At 43.1% G+C, this 16,915-nt stretch overlaps 1 protein-coding gene across 12 annotated transcripts in view; it reads right to left on the minus strand.

The window, feature by feature from the left end:
* NRXN3 (neurexin 3) overlaps positions 1 to 16,915 on the minus strand; it is a 1,462,828-nt gene that overhangs the window by 1,015,367 nt on the left and 430,546 nt on the right. For all 12 annotated transcript variants that reach the window (XR_008992434.1, XM_057488265.1, XM_057488259.1 and 9 more), the window contains exons 6-7: positions 15,713 to 16,151; positions 11,326 to 11,709 (exon numbers count right to left, since the gene is read on the minus strand). Coding sequence is in view for 11 of the 12 variants with exons in the window: in XM_057488265.1 (XP_057344248.1) it covers positions 11,326 to 11,709; positions 15,713 to 16,151 (823 nt within the window). In the remaining variant the exon portion in view is untranslated. The remainder of the gene's footprint in view (positions 1 to 11,325; positions 11,710 to 15,712; positions 16,152 to 16,915) is intronic.

A 16,915-nucleotide genomic window follows, 5' to 3' on the forward strand; every position in this document is an offset into this window, starting at 1 on the left:
GCATTCACCCCTCATAAACATATGAGTGAATCCAACTGGCCACACAAACCCACAGTCTGTATGATGCCACAGTGTCCAATAATCACATGGGGTACTGAATGAACAATGCATGCCTGCTGCTTGAGGGGGCAAAGTCTGCTTCACTCACGAAGTTCCCTTGTACTGGGAAGCCAGTCTTCTGTTCAGGAAATGCTCAGCCCCTCCTCTCCTTCCTCTGTTCCCTTCAGTGACTCCTGGATTATGAAGGAACTCAAAATGACAGCAGGTGAGGACGGGTTCAAGAAAGTAGCGATTTAGCCTGAGAATGCCTGACAGTATTTCAGTGGAAAAATGAGAGTCCTCTTTAAATAACTGGAGGTTTACTGTAGAAGAGGGTTTAGGTTTGGTCAGTTCTACATATCGTAGGTCTCCTAACTACCATAGTAAGTACCAGGTAAACGTTAACTGGGTGAATAAATCCTGTGTAGTTTCCAAAGCCTGACCCAAGATCAAAAGAGCAATATTAGAAGAATAGAGCTGGGCTCTATTGAAATTAAGTTCAAATTTTCAGCTCATGCTAAGTGGGAGATTTTTACAATATTTTTTGCTATTCAAAATGAAATAGCTCTTCATGAAGAGATGGGCTCCCTTGTCACTGGGAACAGGAGAATATATTCATCATAGAAAAATGGGCTCAGGAATGGATAGCCCAGAAGAACTAGGTGACCCTGAGCAAGTCATCTAACCTAATTTCTCAGAAATAAGTTGAGAATGAAAACAGCACTGATCTTATACAGTTGTTGCAATGATTAAAGAAGCTATTCACAGTACAGCATATGGAACAGTAAATGTTCCCATAGAGTCCATACAACATTTTGGGGATTCTGTCAAGGGTGTTCATGCATCAGACATAGGGTTGGACTCAAAAACCTCGGAGGTCCTTTCCAACTGTAAATATGGATCTGTAAATTCTGATATAAAAAAATCACCCCCCTCACCCTCCTCAATCCCTGGTAAGTGTTTTTATCACCTGGACTTCTACTCATCAATCTTTTCCCCTTCCACTTAGGCTCTCAAAAGAGACTTGACTCAACTCAACTTTGTAGATTTCCACAGTGGCTGCAGAAGTTAGGCTGCATGTGAAAGAAGTTTCATTATCGACTGAGAAATGGGAGAAGGGTAGCAGAGACAGCCGGCTGGAGATGAGGTCCCAGACATAAACAGGGTGCCACCACGTGTGGTAAGGTGATACTAAATAGTTATTAAGAGCCAGCCCCTATCTTCACCCCCAGAAAGGAAGACTTCAGGGACGGAGAGAATTCAAGGAGGCAAACATCAGAGCCCTGAGCTTTCCCTTATGACATTGCCGATGGAGATAAAGAACATGCTGGCCTCAGCTGGTGTTAGTATGTGGCCAGGGGCAACCATATGCAAACAATATTCAAATACCAGTGGGCCACAGCAGGAAGCTCCAGGCAAGGGGTCTACAGAGAAGACTGAAATCTGAAAGGCACTGGCCTTTTATTCCCTGGGGGAACGCAGAGGGGGAAGAGTGCTAATCCCACAGATTTCACAAGGTTTCTGATTTACTGGCCTCTCAGAAGGCTCTGCTGGGGTTTGTCATTTTGATGAGAATGCCTTGCAATAAAGGTTAAACATGCTAAGAAGCATGAAATGATCTTCTCCAAGAAAGATTGCATCGCCTTGCCAAGGAAATAGCTGTCCAGCAGCCCACAGAAGGGGGCCTTTCAAGGGCCATTCACACCCAGGGTTTCCGGCCCCAAGCCCCAGATGCACTTGTCACTTCAAAATCCTGTCTGTTGGGGTGGGTTAATTTGTCATTCATGGAGTAAGATGGGCTGATGAAAGAAAGAGAGGACAAATGTACACATATCTTTTCCCTTCCTGTTTCTTCTCTTAAATCAATTGCTGACGTTTCAAATGAAATTTACCATGAATAAATTACTGGAGATCGACCAAATGCCTTTGCTCTAATGCCGTGATTCTACTGCTCAGTAGGCCATAGGGACACAAACGTATCTTCACACAATATGCTCAGATACTACATGTGCATATTTCTTTGAAAAAAATCCAAGTATAAGAGAACCAAAATGAGGGGCTAAGAATATTAGACCCTATTTTTTTGGAAACTCATTTTCCACCTGGAGTTTTCAGTTTCCTCACCTAGAATTGGGGGTGGTAGTAGTTCTAGGTAATATCTGAGACTCTGTCAAGATAAATAATTTCATACCATTTATACTCTGGTTTTCTTTGGGTCAATCCAGTTTAGATTTTAAGTTTGCGCCTTCCATTCATGATTATTACACGTCTGTTATTTCTTCCCCTTAATAGTTCCAGATTGGAATAAAATGGAAGCCTTGATAACACAGAAAAACAACTCAGAAACTAGAGGGAAACTATACACATGCACTCTACACACATGCACATACACTTACACAGTCCTTGGTGTTAGATGTCCCTGTAAAGTTCTAATAAGAGACTGGAATATGGAGAAATTAAAAATCTCACTTTTCTATCTCCAAGGAAAGACACTTTTAGCTTAATCTCAAATATAGTCACTTTTACAACACAAAAAAAGTTACAATTTATTTTTCCCCAAATGTATGCTAAAGCTTAGTTGAGATAATCTTAGTAACATTAGCATTTTGACATAATTCTTAAAAGTCTTGGGATTACACTAGACATGTCTTGATTCCAAATACAAACCATTCGAAGTGTAGAGAAAAGCTTGCTTTGGTATATTCTCTTCTGGTGCAACCTTCCTTCCCACCTTTAAATTCCAGCCTATTTCATATGCTTAAACACAGAAGCTTGAGCTAGGTCATTTCTATAACACAAGAAAAAAAATGGAATAAAAATACCAGCCAGAGGATTTTTTTCATTCTTGAATTGCTGAATTCTAGATTCAAAAAGGGGCATGTTGGCTAACTGTCTATGTGGGCACATCATACGCTGTGACTCTATAACAGAGGTCCCCAATAAGCTCATGAAGCGGTCACTGTTGATATTCTCAGAGGCAAACATGGAAACTGAGGCAGAGAAAGAGGGTATGTCACATCTGTTTAGAGTAGCAACAGCCTGTGTAGGTGACTCCTAGCTATACCTCCTTCTTTGTTTCCTCACTCCTCCCAAGATTCTCCCACTGATTCGAGATTGTTGAGCAGTACAGGGAAGAAACAATGGGCTTCGATGGCCAAACCCTGGTTCTAATCCAGTCTTGGCCACTTTTCAGTTGTATACAATTCATTTTAAATCCTATTGCCATTGCCCCTTAAGTATCGATTGGATGTTCCCCAGTCTCCTAATCTCGACCCTCATTCTCCACACCCCAGGGCTCTTGTTTCTCATTCCCAAATTGACGCAAAGGCAAACTGAACTGATGCACAGAGACCTGCTGGTCTCCTGTCTCCCACACCCTATCCATCTTCTGCTGCAGAGATCCGAACTTGTTGGCCCATTGTTGAAAATGGCATGCCTCCTAGAAGACCAAGTCCAAACTTGTTGGGGCAACAAGCAAGGTGCTTCACAACTGACCCTGCTGTCCCCCCAGCCACACCTTCTAAAATATTCCCTCAAGTTCTTTCTCCTCACTCCTCAAGTCTTAGACTCCATCCTTAAGGAAAACATCCTGTTTACCAAAGTCACCTTTGCATGTCTGCTTCCTCTGCCCAGACGCTTTACATGGCCCAGTCTACCCGGGAGATTCCTGCTTCTCCAACAATTCTCAGCTCTAGTGCCACCCAGCTGTGATGTTGTCCATGAGATTTCTCCCTACATTTATGTCCCACTTGCCCTGGATATCACAACATATTGATATACTTATGAGGAGCTTCAAAAAAAGTCAATGTTTTTGCATCCTGAAGGTTCAGCACAGCCTCTGACACACAGTACCTACTAGGTGCTTTGGAATGAATGAATTCGGTCTTTAATTTTAATTTCTTCATCTAGAAATGAGGATCATAATATACAGCTTGCAGAGTAGATGTGAGGGTTAAGTGGGACAGTGTGTGTTAAAAACTTAATACAGAACAGGCATATAATTTCATTCAATAAATAGCAGATCTCTTAACTTTCCTTTCCTCTTAATCCAGACTGGAGCAAGAAAGGATTAATCTGTGAAAAGACACATGAAGCCAGACACGCTAGAAAAGACTATGACAATCCCCTTGTGTTGTATTTTGAAGCACTTGTTTCTCATTAATTTAACAGCTTCTCAATTTATTGCATCCATAACAGGCAGATGTCTGTTGAAAGTTAAGCAGCTTTTAGCAAAGGCAGTAATAAAGGTACACAATGGCAATATAAATGGCCACCATATCCCTGTATTTTACAGAACCACAATCAACAGCAGGTGTGATGCAGCTCTTAGCTCTTAGCAGCTGTCACATGACTTAAGCACCAAAGGATAAGAAAAAATAGGGATATGTTGGTTGATGATGATGAACTGAATATTTCTTGAGAAGCCCATTTATCTGATACATGTCAATTACCCACCAAAAGGGGCAAACAATGGATTGAAAGGGAGATAGGCTTTTAAAGCTCTTAAGAAATCCAAGGTTCTATTCATTGATCTACCAATTAATACTTGTGTATTATGAGCCTGAAGTATTCTCAGTACATCAAGGTGCTCATTTTCTTACATAAGTGAATCAGAGGTGATACTCCGCTGCAGTGCTGATATAACTAAACCCAGCTTCCTAGCCCAGACAGTTCTGCAGACTGCCCAGAACAAGGACTCACACTCCTCTACTGCCCTTCACTCACCTTTACCCCTCTACTTGGGATAAGGGAAGGCATTGCCAAGCTGATGACATTTGAGAAGCGCAAAGTTTTAGAACTGGAAGGGCCCTGAGAGAGCAGGAAAGCCAATTGCCTCATTTTATTGTTGCAGAACAGAGAGGCCAGAGTATTCAAGTAAGAAACTCAAGGTCATGTATCTAAATAAAGGATCTGTGTACCTGTAGGGAATGGGAGCAGATCTTCAGTGGCACTGGAACTAGTGAAAGCAACCCACATTATTATATTTGACCTTGACTTTTGTTCACACACCACTTAGTCAGTCTGAGCAGACCCCAGTGGATCCAGAACCAGTTATAAAGTGCTTTATCATGTTGGACATATTTTGCTTTCTTTCCTATGATTATTCCCTAAATTGGTGTCCTTGATAGACTGCATTACAATTTTCAGACGACCCCTCCACTAGACTGTGAGCTAGTGAAGAGCTGAAACAATGTCTTCTGCAAATTTCTATCCTCACAATTCAGTTCTCCAAGTTTGGTAAAGAAAGGAGATAGACACCTATTTATGGAATGGCTATGTGAATGCTGAGGTTAATTCCAAAGAAGTATCATAGATTTCCCATAATTTGGAGGACCAAAGGCCACTGAAATTAAAGCTACTTAAGGTAGGAATGTATTGAATATGTAGACATTTTAATAATCTAACTTTAATCCTCTAAAGAAGGCACAAAATGAATTTGAACTTTTCATAATCAGAGGACATGCTATCTCGTTGTCCAAAGAAGAGATCAGTGGTGGTGCAGAGGGAGAGAAGGGGACAGATGCAGGGTGGGTTAACATGAGGAACCTGCTGAGAAAGAATGAGTGAGGTGGGAGAAAAATCAGGGAACATGCCAAGGATAATTGTGATGCCATTCACTGAGATGGGAAAAACTCAAAGTAAAAAAATCTAAGGCAGGGAGGAGGAACTCAATGGCTTTTAATGTTATTATTAAGATACCTATCCAATATCCAAATGGAGATGTCAAGTATGCAACTGGATAAAGAAATCTGGGATTCCAGAGAGAGTGCCAGGCTAGAGATCCTGATTTGGGAGTCACTGACATATAGATGACCTTTGCCACCTTAGCAACAGATGAGGGCATCAGAGGGACTATGAGGACCAAGAGGAGACCAAGACAGAGGACTGGGGCCTTCCAACCCTTAATAACTACCTTGTATGTATACAGCACAGGGCTAGAGACTGTGGGGCAACAAAGATATTTAATGCACTGTTTTTCCTGCAGTGACTTTACTATCTCACAAGATGGGAAGGCTGCTCAGCATCATGGAAAGTATGATGGTTTAGGAGCCAGGAATCATGAATTTTAACATTCTGCAGCTACTCCAAGTTAGAGTGATATTAACTTTAACTCGGGGTCAGAGTACCCCGAGCTCAGCTATGAAAGAGCACTAAGAAAATCATTCAGTAACATTTCATATATTGTAGTATAGGTTATTGAATCCTGGCTAAAGTAAAGCCAATTTGATTAAAGTAGCCATTTTAAATGACAAACTGCTGGGCTGCATTCCCGGGGAAGGGGGGAGGGTTACTCCCTCACCTCACCCTGGAGGCTGGAGACCCAGGCAGTGCAGGGATGTTCATGAGTCCATCAAAACTCAAGGTAAGAACAGCAGCTCTGTGCTTACATGCTCCGCTGCATGTAGCCCCTTTCCGCTTCTCTGATAGAAGCCAGCCAGACAGGGTGGGGGGCGGTGACTTCGGTAGAGTTAACTGTCTGTCCACCACTCCATAAGAAACCCCTTAGTAAGACTCATTTACTCTCCAAGCTGGACCTGTTCAAATCCTTACTTGGTCTGTCAGTTCCCTCACAATTTGGGGTAAGGCATTTCTTTTGTTTCTTTCTGCAAAATTCATGTAACTTATTTATTTATATATATATATATATATATATCTCCCACCTAGACAGAGCTGACTGGTGGAAGGACAGACAAATGAACCAAACTGGGCCCATGAGGTTCCCTTTTCAGAAAATGTAAACTCTGAATGGAAAAATCCAGAACTTGGAGGTTAGGAGAGATAAATCACTTCAGTCACAATGCCTTGGGATCCCCAGAAGTGCTCTGCTTCCCTTTTTAAGATGTACTTAGTGAAATCTTCATTTGATCCCTCTTTAGGGAAACATGCAGTAAATCCTCTTCCTTGACTCTGTTAATCATTGTCGATTCTACAGCTTGCAACCAAGAGAAACCTTACCTGGAAAATAGTACTGTCCCCATTTGACAGATAAGGAAACTGAGGCTTAGGAGTATGAAGAGAGAAAGTTGTTGTACATCATCTAGCTAGTCAGTGACAGAGCCAACACAGGGGCCCAGGTCCAACTGACTCTAAAATCCACGCACTAACCATTAGGCAATCCTCACTCTAAGCACTGGACTGTAGGTTATTTCTCTTGTCATAGGGATGGACTTGTGCTGAGTCCTGTTTTCTTGCTTGCTAAATAAATGATGGCATACATTTAAAAAAAGCCATCCAGGCTTCCAGAAGATAGAACCTGCAGTAGCTTCAAATTGAAGCTCAGTGGTCCACAAGCAAATTAGATCCATAGTTTTGTCTATTGATACTTGACTCCCACCAACTGAACTAAACAGTTTGGCTAGCTGACAAGGAGAAGGTGCCTACACTGTCTCAGGCCAGTTAATCATATATTCTTAAGATACACAAGTTGGAAGGATTCATCTGTACAACAGGACTTCACAGGATGACAGGTGGTCTTTCAGAAGATTAAAGTATCCCAACCAAACTGACTGGCATAAGTAGCTAAAACAGGCCTTTGCTTTTTAGGTCATGGAGATGTCTCCCACTTCACTATGAATAACAAACCAAAAGAGCTACAGCAGAAAAACTAGGATGGGTAGACATATCCACATCGTCTTAGAATAGTATCATATCATGCTGAAAAAATCTAACTATAACACCAAGCCAATTGTTACAGCCGAGATTTAGAGATTTAGGGCCGCTCATCTTCACGGGCAGTAGAAGCACTCTTGTGCGGGAACAAGCAAGAGTCACCCATTTATACTACAAGAGAAAGATATTCATGCAAATTAACCTTAGCCTCATAGAGTCATATATTTCCTGATTCCCTTGCCTTACTCCCTTGTCTTTGGCTGACATGTTGACCTGTCTAAGGAAGCTGTCTCTTAGATTGATCTACTTGCTCACTTGCTTGAGATCTTGGGCTATGCTAATTTAGTGTCTGACCTGGGCCATTACCAATTCTGCTTTTTCTCTGGATATCAGTTTTCAGCATCCCACCTATGCTTTATCCATTTAATATAAGCAAGTGCTTCTTTCTAATACTACTGTTCCTGTTGTGAGGCCAGCAATACCAAGGGACTGACCCTACTATGAAACCCAAATATAGGGTCTGGGCTGGATAGGTCACACTGCTGTAGGAATTGTCTTACTCCCATCACACTTAATGCAAATGACCAATTGTAGGCTTAGTGTTAATGCTTCTGGGAAATTAGAGAGAGAACGGTAAACCAAAAGACCAGGCTGATGAGGTTATGGTGGGTGGGGCAGCATTCCTTGATGCAAAGGTGATCGCGCTCCTTTATAAAGAAAGTCAACACTTTTCCTTCACCACTCTTCTGAAATACCTATAGCTGATACTGAGGGTCAAAGGTAGAGAGAGGCCATAGGTTTGTTAGAAATAGACAAGAAAATCCAAGAGATCTCAGGTCCCCTTTTCCCGACCTTCACTCCCATGTAGACACAGCCTCTCCCAGCTGTTTGCCCAACTGCCCTCCTACAGACATCCAGCACAACATCCACCACACACGAGCACATCTCCCACATTTCCCTTTGTTTCCCTCGAAGGACTACACACCCCTTGATCAAAATCAGGGGTTATGTCAATTTTTTTGCATTCCCAGCATCTAATACAGTGCCTGGAATAAACTAGAGTTTCAGTAAATGTCTGCTGCATGTATGAAAATGAATAAAAGATACTCAGAAGCATCTCCACTGAGGAATTAGCTTCAATAAAGAAGGACAATGTCATTGGGAAGCTGTATTTGCTTTGCTAGCACAGTGGAGTCCTATCATTTTTACACTCCACTGATTCATTCTGAACATGGTGTCAGGAACAATATAGGGCCAAAAAACAATTAGTGGGGGAACAAAACAATCAGTTGAACCGTCTGGGATTTGAGAGATCTATAGATCAAATGTCTTAAATTTGCTAGCCTCCTTCTCATCTGGCCAGAATGGATGACTCTTGGCTGCACTGCACCAAGAATAATTGTCCTTCATATATCCCCAATCAGCTGCCCTTTAATGACTAGTCAGAAGTGACTATGTAAAAGGTGCAGTGACTTTCACTGTACTTGGCAAATCTTGGATCAACTCCCACTGATTTGCCCTTGGAATAGGTGAGCTCAGACACCTTGCACCGCTGGGTACAGTCACTGCCACCTGTCGTCAGCAACCACAAGGCGCTTGAGTTGGGAAGAGGCCCAAGAGGAAGAAGTGAGATGCCTGAAGTGACCTTTGGTTTTTCTATCACTTCGTAGATGGTAGAAGATGTGCAACACCCTGCCTCTTGCATCTCAGAGATCAAATGACCTTTCTATCCACTTAAACCAACACCCTACAGAGAGATTTGGAAAGAGTCCAGGAGCTTGATGGACTGACCAGCCCCATATGGCTTACTTCTGTTCCAGATGGCTGCCTCATCATCTTACTTACTAGCTCATGTTTTCGTCATTGCTGCTTTGAAAATTCAGTGAATCTGAATTTAAATCCTACAGGCTCCAAGAAAGCTCTCTTTTCTTCTTTCACCCCAATTCCCTGTGTCCTGTTTTTGGTCCAGTTGTAAAGGGAGGTGTACTTTTCTCTTGAAACATCCTTTAACTAGTAATACAGTTGACCTCATGAAAATCCCTCCTTGGAAACATCTTTTAAACTGGTCATTCAGCTTCTGTTCCAGGCTTCTTCCAAGATTCTTCCTCATCACCAGACTTCTGGTGATTGGACAATCCTGGCCACTGGTAGTCTTTAGGGATAAATACCCTGCCAATCCCTCTTCTCTTCTCTGAATCTCCATGTCCTTCTAGTCCGGTTCACCAACAGAGTTCATGCTGCTGCTTGGTATCATTTTATTATTGTTTCTGTATTGAGGCCTCAACTCCTCATCTGAATAAATGATAAGCTTCTTGAGAGCAGGAACTATGTCTATTACAGATGTAGTACACCCTCTAAGCCCTAGAGCTAAGGTCGCAGCAAACACTTGATAACTATGTAAATTATCCTCTTATATAAAATAGGTTGGGAACTGATGGACAGCCAGCTTGATTCTGTATGCTTGGCATATAGAAGAATAAACTTAAGCTGCATATTGGCAAGCCTATAGACCAGAACCTCCTTGTCTCTCCATGTTGTCTCTTCTTACCTTTATCCCTGTACATTTACCTAACCTGTAAATTTAGTGCAAATGTAAGATGCTAAAGGAGGAAATGGAAAGGGGCCTCTTGCAGCATTCTGGCCTCTTCTAAAGGATTAGCCCCCACTGTTTGGTCCCCATCTTTTCAGCCACCTCTATCCACTGTAAACTTAGATCTATCCGTCAGTTGTGCCATGGTCTCTTATTCCTGTCCCTGGTACATGCTGTTTATCCTGAGACACTTCCCTGCCTTCTTCCAACCTCTTTGCCAGGCTAACTCCCACTCGTATTTCAAGTCTCAACTTATATTTCTTCCTTGCAGAAAGTTTCTATGAACCTCTAAAGTACGTTGGGTCCCACTACAAAAGCCTCCCGAACTTCTATATTCCCTCTAATGATATCAATAATAATAATTATGACTATAACCTTCACTAATATTTATTAAATGTTTTTCATTGTCCAGGAACCTCTTAATTTCACTTAATCATCACAATTACCTTGTAGGTACCTGGTTATCCTTATTTTACAGATGAGGAAATCAAGTCCCAAAGATACTATTTTGATAAACTTCACATACCTCCATGAGGGTCAGATTCTCACCCAGTCTGGCCCAGGAGTTCATGTTTTTAACCAATATATCACACTGCTTCTTATAAAACTCACCCTGTTTGTGATTATTTAATTCTCAAATATTCCACTAGGCAGCAACTCAGTGAGAACAGGGTTTGGTCTACCTTGTTCAATGGCATATTTCTAATGCCTTAACCCAAGAGCTAGCCTGTAGAAAGCACCAAAAAGCATGAATAAGTGAGTTAAATGAATAAACAAAACAGCCAGTTGGCTAACTCATCTGGAAACCCAACAGGAAAGTATCTGCCAGTTCTAAATAGGAGATGCCTAATATTTAAGCAAAAAAGTATGATCATCTTGGAAATATTTATTCTAACATTTCCCTTACCGCAACCCGTCTCCACTCCAACACAGCCAAGCCTGTGGAACTAGAAAGGGTCTAATCTGGAAACCAGTGAACCCAGGGACACTCTCGTCAGAAGCAAGCAAGCAGGGGTCTATCCAGGGACACAAGCACGGTACGTCACCCCATCAGGCCTAGCAAGCCACCCCGGAGGGTCACTCACCCCTTTCACAGGTTCTCCCCCAGTAGCCGGTGCCTGTGCAGTCGCAGATGAAGCGGTTCCAGCCGTCCTTGCACACAGCGTTGTTCTTGCAGGGGTAGCTGTCACACTGCTTAGCACTCATCCGTGAACAGGAGGACTTGACGCCCGCCGCGTTCTGCATCTCCGCCAGCTGCCGGATGTTCTTGCTGCGCCCATCGATGAACAGGTCGCGGATGCAGCCCACGTAGCCATAGTTGAGCATGGCAGTCCAGAGCTCGGTGGGGAGGATGAGGCCAGCCCGGTTCTCCGGCAGCCCACCCAGGTACATGTCCCCCTCCAGGTCCAGGATCTCGCTCTCCCCACTGGCGGTGAATGGCGTGCGCCTGCTGTTCACTGATATGGTACCTAGGATGGGAAGACGGAAACAGGGTGAGCTAATAGCCATCTTGGTATCGCAGGTGAGCCTGCCACTCGCTGAACCAAATGGAAGGAGCCCAGCAGGCGAGCTCTGAGCCTCGTGTGGCCTGGCCAGGGGAGAACAGTGCGAGCAGGGGAAGGAAATGCCGCACGAGAGCAGCAAGGACAACGTAGGCCATTTGGTTCTAGTCTTTGCCGGTGAAGACGACCTGACCCATAGCAGGGCTGAGGACAACCCCGGTGACCTAGCACCTAGGGTGGTATGTTTTCTCTGAAGTCCTGGCTCAGAGGTTGGGAACCATGCTGGTGGAGAGCAGCACAGCGCCTGCCTGCGCTTAAATCCCAGCTCTACCACGTACTAGCCCTGTACCCTTGAGGAGGGACTTCACCTTCCTGGGCCTTAATTTCCTCATCCGTAAAATGGGAAAATAACTGTCTCCACCTCACAAGCTGGTGTAATAACCGAATGAGTTCACACACGTAAAATGCTTCTTACTCTCTGCCTGGGATGGAGTAAGGCTCTGCAAGTGCCTGCCTGAGTCTTCATCACCAGCGCGCCATTCCCAGAAGGGCAGAGCCCTCCACGCAGCAATACCCTCTATGCTGGCAGGAGCTACCAGCCCTGGCAGGGAACACTTTGGCACTGCCTTTGATAGATTTTAACTGGAACAGGTATTTTTTAATTTATTCATTTGTCAAATATGTACTGAACTCCTACTGTGTCTGCAGTATAGTTCTAAGTACAGAGATGAACTGAGGGATATTCCTGCTCTCATGAAGCCAAAGACATGAGCAGAGGGACAGACAATAAACAAACCACCCAATAAACAAGAGAAACTAGGTAATGGTAGGTACTGGGAGACAGTAAAATGGGAGCCACGGTAGCAGCCCATGGATTCTACTTTAAAGTGTATAGTCAGTGAGGGTCTCGCTAAGCAGGTGGCAGATAAACTGAAATTAGAGTGCTGAGAAGGATTCAAGCATGCAAAGTCCAGGGAGAGAACATGCTTAGCAGAGGCAGGCACTTACAAAGGCCCTGGGGCAGGAAGGAATGTGGCTAGAGTAGGGAGAGGAAAGAGGAAGTAAGTAGAAGATGCGATCAGAGAGGAACTAGGAGTAGGCTTAGGGACCCCATCAAATGAGATTACAGAATACAGAACCCTGGCATTCCAGTCCTAAATGGCTTTCTGACCCTAAACTGGTCTCTGAATCACTTTACAGCTCAGTTTCCTGAACTGTAAAATCAAGGAAACTACACGATCCAAGTGATATCTAAACATCATGCCAGAAATTTTAAAAATGACTTAGTATTCTTAAAGTGCTCTGTGGGTATCAAGACAACCGGATCATGCCATCCATCCGCTAGCCTGCACTTCCACCTGAGTCTCCATTCGCCTGGCAATGACAGGGAAGGCCTGGAGGGCTGAGGAGAGCCACCGAGCTCAAGGCTGCGAGTGTGCCCTGAATCACAACCCCTCAGAGGGGAGAGCAGTGGGAGGACAGGAGGGCCTCTGCGGTGGCGTGGGGAGCTTAGGCCAGCAGCCCCCTTCCCCACCTTCTCCCAGAAATCTTCTCCTGGAGGAATCTGCTTTGCCTTTTCATTCATCAATCTTTTAAAACCTACAAAACAACAATAATGTCCTGGCCACCATTTAAGTGCTTTTTGTACTTTTTCTGTATTTGATCCTCAAAACAATCTTGTAAGGCAGGAGCTAACATTTCCACTGTTTCACAAGTGAAGACGTTAACGTTTATGTCTCTTTCTTCTCTCCTGCACAGCTTGCTTCCTTTTCCCTTAGACCCACAGAGTTACTCTGATCACCAACTAGTGGGGAGGGGCTTCTGGTGCCAAATAAGGACAGTACCAGGACCAATGTAAATCCTGGAGCCTTAAACACATCCTGAGGAAATGTCCTCTGAGCCTGTGACCACAACTGTTTTGAATGTACTTATCAGGTTTTAAGCATCAGGCTCCAACTGGGGAGTGGTCATAAAAGTTTTTCTAGATCACCTCTCAGGATCACCATGTTATTCTTCAAATGATTAGGGAAGGATGATTAGAATCAGACATTTTTATAACTATTCATCTTAGTATAGGTTTATAACTAAAAATGACATATCAGAAAATACCCTCATGAAGAAATTATATTTAATAGAGCATATTAAAATTTTACATTACGCTTGCTCTCATGGGATGATTATTCGTTTACTCCATAAAATTTCATAGGCTTTGATGAAATTTATCAGTACACTTCAAAGTACTGGCCAATGCTATAGCTCCCAGATATGAAATTCAAAGCTTCTGAAATCCAAACACATTTGTCAAAGATGAGTCCACTGATGGTTCTAACAAAACAAAATAACTGTCTTACTTGAGAAAGCAATTAGTCTTGGGAATAAACAAATGTAGACATATGGCAATTTTATATATTCTAGCCTGCCTATGACACAGATAGGTAACATTGAAATTGTGTCTGTGTCTAGCCTAGTCAATCATGAAATCCATCAACCATGACTGAATTCCAGAGACACAAAAGGCATGGTCCTCAAAATTAATAGGAGTAATTTACTTATAACTCTAGGACAGCTTCCTGGCTCTACCCCTGCTGACATTTTATGGACAAAAATGTGGAGAAAGATTTGGCCTCCAGATAAATTAATTTTTGTGTATTTTTCTATCAAAAAGAAGCACAAATTGTTTGTTCTTGCTCAACAAGCACATATGACCTGATACCTCTTGGTTCTGATCAGATTTCAAACAATCAATAAAGCATCCTGCTGGGCGATAAACCATCTAGGGCTGCAATCTGCCACCCATCTGCCCGCTGCACAGAGCCCATCCAGCTCCTCGTAAGGACAACAGAGCTCAGCTCCATCACCCCTCTAGCTCTGGAATTCTGCAGCAAAGCCACCCCCTCCAAGCTCAGCCATTACTGGCTGCAGCCTTTTGGGAAACCTATTGCTTTATATTATTGGCCAAATTCACCTCAAAGGAAAATATCCAAATGGAAGACTGTGTTTTCCAAGAAAGTAAATCCTTAAAAATACAGCAAGTATAGCAAAGACCCTTCTTGAGTATAATACTATGTAAATGGAAAACAGGAAATAAATGTGAAATTCAAATGTTCTCATCACCACTCCAGGTGAAACGCCCTTTCTGATGGCACAAAATGTGACCTTCAATGCCACATGGTCCATAGAAAGCTAGGCAGACCATTCAGGCATTCAAAAGCTCCAGGCTTTCTATTTGTGCCTCTTTTTTTTCTCCCTCTCTCTTTGTTACTATTTCAGAGTGACTATGTACTGACTGGGGCTAGCTTGTTTGATCTGTGGCTGCAGAAACAAACAAAGCCATTTAAACCAAATGTAAAAGGTTATGAAGAGGGAGAATTAGGGAGGTCTGAGCAAAGAGTGAAATATAGGCTTTCAATCCAAAGGAAGGCTTTAAATTGAACATGATTTCAGGTAAAATCGATTTGCCTTTTTCTTTCTTGTCATAATTTTTCCCTGCAACATGACTCTTGCCAATTATTGGAGGGCGTATCATTGCATAAACTCTTGTACAGTGAAGCTTATCTTTCAGAGTAATCACCTAATGCAGCATCTGTGATGCCACAACTGGTTTCCATAGTGATGAGAAGATGGAGGAGAAGAAAAAGGGGGGAAAAACACATCACACCAGTAACATGGCAGCTGCTTTGGTAGCAGTGGAATTGCTACTTATAAAACCATCCTTAGCTCCAGGGTGTTGGAGCGTCACTGAGATGACTGTGCAGTGAGTGACAGGGGAGAGGAGGCAGAGAATGTGAGCCATGGAGGAGACAGATGTCTGGTTCAGAAACATAATCTTACAACACCCGCTAAAGAAAACAGCTAAAGAATCAACAAGCATGCAAGTGCAAAACTTAAAATTAATGAAAAACATACAGCTGGGAAATACAGCAGCAGCTCTTGTCTCTTCCCAGTCACAACCCTGCCTGCCTCTTCCTACCTGATCTGCCGTCTCGCTGAATGTCCACGTGGTACCATTCCCCATCATTGGCCTTCTTCTGTGTGGCTTTCACTTTGATGGTGCCTGAGCCCATGTCAAGCAGCAGGTACAGGTTGCCATCAAGGAGTTCCACAGCAAAGAAGTCCACCTTGGTGTTCTTCTGGCTCCGAGCGTCCTTCCTCTCCTGGGGCTTGCCGTGAGTGAAGAGGATCAGGCCGCTGGGCTCCGTGGTACGGAAGTCGAAGGAGATGGAGCCCATGCGTTTGGTGTTCCACTTGGGCAGGCTGATGTGAGCCTCTGGGCTCTCAAAGTTGATGGGGTCCAGCGTGGCCACATTCTCACACTTGAACACAACCTCGCCGTAGATTTTCATCTTGGTGTCCCCAATCCGGGCCAGGCGAGACAGTTCCAGACGGATGTCATTATTCTTATAAACAACCTGTCAAAAACCAAACAAGTGCCAGATGAACCAATCTAACAAACAGTAGCTGCCCATCACTCACCGGACACCAGGAAAAAAGGCTCAAGCAGAGGCTTCAGGACACAATAGCCTGAAACAGTATGAGAAAGATGAGATACAATATTTGAAAAGCATCTGAAGAGACCTCTGGGAGGCACATAAGTCCGAAGATAAGTCCCTACATTTCCATTATATTCCTTTTGTGTGTCACCTGGCCAATTTTTTTTGTGTTGTCAGGAAGTTATACGATATAAGCTTGCAAGTAGACATAGATAGATGGAGTTGCACAGATGCAAATGTTTATATACAAAGATATTTACTGAAGTGCACTTAGTAAAAAAACCAAAAACAACCTAACTGACCAACAATAACAGACCAGCACATGCTTATGATGGAATTTATGCAGTCCTTAAAAACCAGGCAGTGCTCCTGGTTTTGACACAGATGCCCTCCAAGTAATATTGTTAAATGAAATTAGCAAGGAACAGAACAGAACATGCATTACACTATCATTGTTTTAAGTGTGGTGTGTGTGTGTGCATGTGTATGCATGTGTGTGTATGTGTTGGCGGGGCAGTGTTATATGTATAAATGTTTGTAAATGCATAAAACATCTTTGGGAGCAAATACAAACAACTATAAACTTGTCTCTGGGGAGCAGATTTGTCAGATTAATATTCAGGAGTGGGAGAGAAACTCACTTTTATTTTTTATCTTTCTTAATCATGTGGATGTATTATTTA

Source organism: Manis pentadactyla, chromosome 11 (genome assembly GCF_030020395.1).
Source record: "Manis pentadactyla isolate mManPen7 chromosome 11, mManPen7.hap1, whole genome shotgun sequence".
In the NCBI taxonomy this organism is placed as follows: Eukaryota; Metazoa; Chordata; class Mammalia; order Pholidota; family Manidae; genus Manis; species Manis pentadactyla.